This window comes from Trichosurus vulpecula, chromosome 1, assembly GCF_011100635.1.
Source record: "Trichosurus vulpecula isolate mTriVul1 chromosome 1, mTriVul1.pri, whole genome shotgun sequence".
Taxonomy (NCBI): domain Eukaryota; kingdom Metazoa; phylum Chordata; class Mammalia; order Diprotodontia; family Phalangeridae; genus Trichosurus; species Trichosurus vulpecula.
The window spans coordinates 168346743-168354437 of record NC_050573.1 but is presented as its reverse complement, the minus strand read 5'-3'; the positions used below and the strand labels follow the sequence as shown (position 1 = coordinate 168354437).

The window sequence follows — 7695 nt, the reverse complement described above, 5'->3', positions numbered from 1 at the left end:
GAAAACCCCAAATGGAGTCACAAAGAGTATGAAATGACTGAACAAAAACAACTACAGGCACTTTACAGGAAACTGAAGCAAATGGCATTTAAGTGACTTGCCGGGTTTACGCAGCGTAAGTGTATAATGCTGCATTTGAACTCAGGTTCTTCTGATCACAGGCCCAAGGATCTATCTACTGGGCCAAGTAGCTATTATTGTCATAGCCCATATGCTCAGGCCCTTTTCTGTGAATGGGTTGTTTTCCCAAGCAGGATGTAAAAAGCTCCTTGAAGGCAGGGATCATTTCATTTTTGTCCTTGTCTCCCCTGAGTCTAATTCAGTCTTTGACACATATAGGGCTTCAATAACTGCTTATTGAATTAAATTGAATCCCACAGTTTCCTAGCCAGCTCACTTGGGAAAATACACACATACTTAAAGACCAAAACTGAATTTCAAATCAAACTTTTATTAAGTACGCCCTGAGAACGCAAAGACAAAAACACAGTTCCCTGCCTCCAAGGAACTTTTGGCTGCTGGGGAATACATGCATAGAGAAGGACAGGTAGATAAATAAATAGATAAGTGGATGGAACAAAGGAAGGAGGAAAGGAAGAGAAATGAAAGAGAAGGGAAGGAAGGAAGGAAAGAAGGAAGGAAGGAAGGAGGAAAGGAGTAAAGGAAGGAAGGAAAGAAGGAAGGAAGGAAGGAAAGTCATTTGAGGAACAGCCGTTACCCTGATCCTGCAGGGATCAGGATATACTTCATTGAGAAGTGGTACTTGAGCTGAGCCTGGAAGGATTGTGAAAAGTGAAGAGATGGAAAGGGAGCAAATGCGAGGCCTGGGGGAAGGCTAGTTCTGCTGGGAGGCAGTTGTACTGCTTAGTTTGGGGAAATTCGCCGGTGAGCTTGGCAGTCAATTCAGTGTGTGCTTAAGGTTGGAAGATAACTTGGTGTGAGACTGTGGAGAGCTTTCAAAAAATAGACTTAGCAATTTGTTTTTCCCTCTCCCCCAGTTTATCCTTCTGTAATAGCCCTTGAAAAGGTCTTATTTTGATTTGCCAAAAAACTTGTTTGTTTGGATTTACTGAATCTTAATTCTGTTCTGCTAGGAAGCTTGTCCTTGGTGCAAAAACTACCTCGGTTCTACCAAGTGCACTTCCCAGACATTGTTATCATTTGGGTTGTGGCTTTCTCCGTGGAATTAAAGCATGATCGGAATGTGTCACAAAAAGAAGCCACGAGGTACTTGGAGGCACCATTACCGAGTACCCGGGCAGGGACAACGCGCAGCCCATTCATCCCCCGCTGGTCAGGAGGGGTGACAGGTTGCTGCTGCTCGCTTTCTTGGCGCTTCTCATCTTCTCTGTCCCGGGTGCTGGGCCGATACCAACTACCTGGCATCACTTTTCCTCCGGGTCTTATTTTCTTCGTGCTGTACTTTTATCAGTTTAAGGCTCGGGTTTGGTGCTGCGCTTTCGGTGTTTTAACTGTAGACTAGAAGAGAAGCAAAGGAGTACAAAACAAACCCTGCAGGCGTTTGCAATATGTTCCAAACTCCTCCTCCCCCGGAGGATCGGGAGGAATTCCTGGCACTTGAAGCAGCAGAGTTTTCTTCCAAAGGGGGAAAAAAAAACAAAACTATATATTTCCCCTCCCTACCGAGGCTCCCGCCCACCCTTACTCCACCCCCATACGACGCACAGTCTGCCCCAGCCGGAGCCAAGGGAATGGGCAGAGCCCGGAGCCCCCTCCTAGGGGCGGAGGTCTAAGGAGGGGGGAAAGAAAAAAGGAAGATTTGCAATATCTTGTGAAGTCAGGAGGGTGGCAGGCGCGCCTCCCACCGAAGCCCGGTTACTTCCGAGATTTCAAAAAGAAAAAGAGAAGCAGTCTATGCATGGGGGGTAGGGTGGGGGTGTCTCGGTCCTCGGGCTCTTCTTCCTTGCTTGGTGGCCCAATCACCATCTCGGCGAGGAGGGACGGGACCCGGAGAAGGCACCGGACAGGCGCGGGAGGGACGTGGTCTTAGGGGAAGGCTGTAGCTTAACCACTGCGTGTATCAGCTAGGAGGGCGGTAGCAGCATCAGCCCACTAGCCAGGCGGAGGAGGAGGAGGAAAAGGAAAAGGAGGAGTGTGTTCTCGTTGCACCCCCAGTTTGGCACTTCCCGCGGAGTCGAGGCAGACAAGGGGACTCAGGCTTTGCACGGGCTTCCCCCCTCGCCCCCACCTCCCCCCCACGCAGTCGGGGGAGAGAGGAGTTCGGCCGGACTTGTTCAGTTGCTCCAGCTCTACTCTCCGGGAGTGCGGGGGTGGGACGGCGGGGCGGCGGGGCGGTCCCTCCCCGGGAGTCGCGGGGCGAAGGGGCGGAGGCGACAACAGCGGCGGCTGCTTCCCCGAGCCCAGGGATTTACCCTCGGGAAACTCCTCTACTTAAGCGGAGGCGGGGGCTGGGGGGAACCCCGGCGCCCCGGATATCGTGCCACCTCGGCATTTGGAGGGACCAGGGCGAGTGGGCGTCAACTGCGGAGGCGAGTCAGGAGCCAGAGGTGACCCTTGCACCCCGGGGCTGACTTTCCGCGAGGCCAAACAAGAGGGCGGGTAGTTTGCAGAACCTTGCAAGTTGTCTAGCCTCCCGAAAGCCACTTCCTCTGGGGCCGGGGGCCGGGGCCGGTCTGCCAACGGAGAAGAGGGGGAAGGGCTGCCCTAACACCCGGCAACGTAGACGTAGACAACAGCAACCCGTGATGAAAAGTTTCCTTAAAAGCCAGCGTCTTTGAGGGAGCGCAGAAGGAAGCAAACGCTGTTGCCTGTTTGGATCTCGGGAGCCCTAGCCGGGGACTCAGCCCGCGGCTCAGCGTCCTCAAGCAAGCCCACTCCTCATCCCCTTCTGTTTCTCCTGCTCCCGGGGCGCGGCTGGACGGGGCGCCCTCCCGCGTCCGGGGCATGTGCGGCCACCGCGGGCATGGCATCAGCGGTATTTGAGGGCACGTCGCTGGTGAACATGTTCGTGCGGGGCTGCTGGGTGAATGGTATCCGGAGACTGATTATCAACCGACGGGGCGACGAGGAGGAGTTCTTCGAGATCCGCACTGAGTGGTCCGACCGCAACGTTCTGTACTTGCACCGAAGCTACTCTGACCTGGGACGCCTCTTCCAACGGCTCCGAGACTCCTTCCCCGAGGACCGACCCGAGCTGTCACGGTCCCCGCTCCTGCAAGGTTGGTTGGAGACACCTCCCTTTCTGCCTTTCTATACCCATCTGTGGCTTGACCACTTGGCATACTTGGGAGGAGGGAGGAGAAAGGAAGAGGGAAAACGCTGTGGAAGGAGTTTTTATTAAATGAAGGGCATTATTAAGCGAAGAGCTTGCGAGATCATTTTGAAAAATGTAATGAAGTGCCTGGAACATTGAAGGCGCTTAATAAATGCTTATTGACTGACCATAGCCTGAAGTAAGGGCTCTAGAGGGGAAGACGAAAGGTGAGGGAGTTACTGTAGTCGTAAATATTGCGTCTCTTCCTCCCCTGCTGAGGGGCCAATTAAAAAAAAAAAAAAAGAAGACTCCCGGTTCACACTCAGCTACATCCATGGGGGCTGGCCTTAATGCAGATAAGGGGGGCGGGGGGTGGGGGACAGAAAAAAATGAAGGCTACCTACTGTTGATTAGTTGGAACTTGGAAATGAACTTGGCCACACGTCGTAACCGCCTGTTTCCTAGTATAGACTTATTATACTAGGGGATGTAGAGCTGGATGGGTCCTCAGAGTCTAGAACCTTCATTCAAATAAGGAAACTGAGGCCCAGAGGTTGTGACTTGCCAAAGGTCTCACGGATTGTTAAGGTCAGAGTCAGGAAAGGGAACTGAGGAAAGTCTTGGGTTTAAATAAGGAAAAGTTGAGATTTTTCCAAGAAACAGCATGACGATTAGGTAGGTAACATGGATTCTATTTGTTGGTTACTTCGTGACACGGGTTGGAGATTTGTTTGTTATAAGGTAGCGAGGGGAATGCAAGACATTTGCACCTATTCTTATCCCCAAAGACAAGGACCCGCCAATTCTAACATTGATTAAACACCTACAATAAAGCACAACGTCCAGCTCATAGTAGGTGCTTAATAAATGCTTGCTGACATCTTTGTCTTGGTGAACCAAACATCGATTCCTGTCCTTTGAAACAATAATTTTATTTACTCTGCCCCTTCATCCCATTACCCACCACCACCACCGCTCCCCCCAGCCCTATTGGGGAGAGGGAGGTAGAGGGAGGGGGTCTTGCTGAAGAAAACGGGTACATTGTTTCAGAAACAGCGGATTGACTGCTGGCAAGGATGGAGGTGAGGTGGCCCCGAGCTGTTTTCTGCGGTTGCCCAGACTCCGCGTAGGAGATAATGAGGACAAGACAAATACTGTAAAGTTGTCTGTAGGAATCTGTCATCTCTTCTCCTGCTGCGTTACCGGAATGATTCCCCAGAGAGGCTTGGTTTATTGGCATAGGACTTTGGCTTCTCTTGATCAATCGATGACAAAACTCGTGATGCCAGATGCCACGCTGTCCTTTAGTAATTCAGCCGTGTGGGGAGTAGAGGGAGGAGGATTGGCTTCGACTTTCTTCCCAGTGCTGTGTAGTAGCATACGTCCTGGCCCCAGCTCCTTGTCAAAACATGTGGATTTTATTAACTACCGCCACCTCCTTCTCTTGAACCCGTGACTGATGATCCTGGCTCCCTGGGAACTGTTCTTGTCTTTAGAAAAATAGTTATTTTTCTTCCTAACCACCTAGTCTGTGCCTCTTCCCACACTGCTTATTGGAGCCAGGAGAGACTGAGCAGAAGAGAAGGAAGGAAGGGGGGATGGGGAAAAAGGGCAGGAGAGAGAAGAGAGAGATAGAAAGAAGGAAAAAAACGGAGGAAACTTGGAAGAGGAAAAGGAGGAGGGAACTGAGAAAAATGAAGAGAGAATGGGGAGGAGGAGGCTTGAATGGAAGGAAGGGAAGAAAGGAAAGAGAGAATGGAGACCAGAAAGAAGGCAAAGAGGGAATGAAGAAGGTATATAAAAGGAAAGAGGAAAGAAAATACTATGATCTTAAAAGGGAATGTTCTGAATAATGTTTGACTTGAAGGGCTCAGGCACATCAGGAGATGCTTAATAAATACTGTGACAAGGCAAAGTGAATTTGATACAAAAAATCAGTGTCTTGGGACAGTCTTAATTTTCCCTTCATGATATGGAGAGTTTTTGTTTGTTTGGTTTAAGTTATCCAGATAATTGAGGCAGACAGGTGGTATAGTGAATAGAGCAAGGCAGACACTTACCTAACTGTTCCGCCCCTGGGCAAATCATCCAACCTCTGTTTGCCTCAGTTTCCTCATCTGTAGAATGGGGAGAATAGTAGCACCTACCTACCTGGGCTGATGAGGCTCAAAGGAGGTAATATTTGTAAAGTTCCTGGAGCTATATAAAAGCTATTATTATTATTATTATCATTATCATTATTATTATTATTAGTTCAGAGATTTACTCTGGCTGTATAGACACATCCTGATAAATGAAATCATTTGGGAGGGACTATGAAATCACTCCAGCAAGCTTCAATTGCCTTGATTGACTAAGCCTGGTACTCTGATTTGCCCTGTCTATTTGAAAGTTCTGGGGATAGTTTCAGATTATATCTTGATAATTTTTCTTGGATTTCCTTTTTGGGTAGGTATATTTTCTTTTTTTAAACTTAACAAATTAATGTCAAAGTGAGGAAATTTTAGTTGGAGAAGAAATCAGATGACAGCAGATCACTGTTAGGAAAATCTCCAAGACAATGGTACTTTTGAACCCGACTTCTGATTTTGAGCTCTGGAGGACAGGGAATAAGAACCATGGCTGAAAGATAAACACACTCACACCTAGCTACCACAATTCTGCCGGCAAGTTGTGTTGCCTCACTAACCTCAGTTTATAATAATAATGGGCAGCATTTATATAGTACCTGCTATGTGCCAGGTGCTTTATGAAGATTATCTCCTTTCATCCTCACAACGAACCTGGAGAAGTAGGTGCTATTCTCCCCATTTTACAGCTGAAGAAACTGACAGCCAAGTAACCTGCTCAAGGTCATATATAGAGTTGGAATCCTCCTGACTCCAGGCTCAGCATTCTATCCACTGCACCAGCTAGCTGGGCACCTTTTTCCAGAATAGAAGAGAGATGGTGGGAAGGGGGTCAGATTTGTCATTTGTGTGCCCTTGACCCTGCTGTCTTCGGGACGGATGATGCTGCTGCCTATGTTATGTCCACAGTCAGTCCTTTCCATAAGGATTCTTAAGGAAAAGCAACTTGGGAATAATCTTGAGGGCACTTTCTTGTTGTATCTCTGACTCCCAACACACCGCCCAGCATATAGATCACTTAAGATAATAAATATATTGTCTTTATAACTATAACCTATGTATTTATAAAGCCTCTCTCTATATATATGCTTTCTATTATTATTAGATGCTTAATAAATACTTGTTAATTGATCAGTAAGCGTTCATGCCATGCACCCAAAAGAATTCTGATCCTTGTAAAATAAAGAGAAGGGGCAGCTAAGTGTCACAGTGGATGTCAGAAGGACCTGAGTTCAAATCTGCCCTCACTAGCTGTGAGACCCTGGACAAAGTCATTTAACCCTACTTGCCTCCCCCACAAAAGAGGGAAAGATATTTTCCTCTATCTTATCCTTCAAATTAGTGAGGAATAATACCAAAATATCAGAAAAAGATTTTTTCTTTCTCTGATCCAGCACTTCAAGAACTTTTATTCCATCAACACAGGTACCCCTCCTGCTACAACAGAGACTAAGCAAACAATCTGGAGAGTGGTGAGTCTCTCCCAGTCTTACCTAGGCCGATCCTTAGCTGACCAACATATATACATTCAGTCCATTGCTGGGCAGCTTTTCAAGTTTGGTAGGACCCACCTCAGCTGTGCTCTGCCAGAGAGCCTAGGGTCACCTCAAAGCTACAAACAAGGCGTCAGAGTAAGAGAATAAAACTTGTGCGTTGAAAAGAAAGATTTTACTTCTTTTCCATATAACTTAATTTTTGCCTAACAGGGTTGTCTAGATACAGACTTGACTTGAAGGAACTTCTTTTTTTTTTTTCTTGGAGGGGGGAAGGCAGAGCAATTAGGGTTAAATGACTTGCCCAAGGTCACACATCTAGTAAGTGTGTCAAGTGTCTGAGGCTGGATTTGAACTCAGGTCCACCTGATTCCAGGGCCGGTGCTCTACTCACTGCGCCACCTAGCGGCCCCTTGAAGGAACTTCTGATAGAAACTAGCTTGGCCTCCAATTTTACAAATAAGGAAACTAGGGCTGTGTGCTTAAGGTCACAAACTAGTTAGTGGTAGTTAAGGTTTTTGATTCAGGGTGCTTTGTCCTGTGCAACATTGACTGTCTAGCCAAACTATAACACATGAAAAATGTATGTGTTGTAATGAAAATACATATTTGTTTTCCGTACTATTTTTCATCAGGTTCTACTTGCTTAAATTTATTGAAATAATTTCTGTACTGTGTTATATTTGCTCTCTAGTATGGATGAAAAATCTTCAAAGCTTTAGGAAAAAAATGCTGGTTGGTTTCAGATGGAAATTGGCAGCAGGCTGTAAGCTCCTAGAGATGTGTGACTGAACACCCTCAGAGCAGTGTGATCACCTTGGCTCCTCTACACATTTTA

General features: G+C 47.3%; 1 protein-coding gene across 1 annotated transcript in view; it reads left to right on the top strand.

Annotated features, from left to right (window-relative positions):
• Positions 1 to 438: 438 nt before the first annotated feature.
• PXDC1 (PX domain containing 1) overlaps positions 439 to 7695 on the top strand; it is a 57006-nt gene continuing 49749 nt past the window's right edge. The window contains exon 1 of the mRNA XM_036768497.1: positions 439 to 3200. Within this exon, the coding sequence (XP_036624392.1) occupies positions 2945 to 3200 (256 nt within the window). The 5' untranslated portion in view covers positions 439 to 2944. The remainder of the gene's footprint in view (positions 3201 to 7695) is intronic.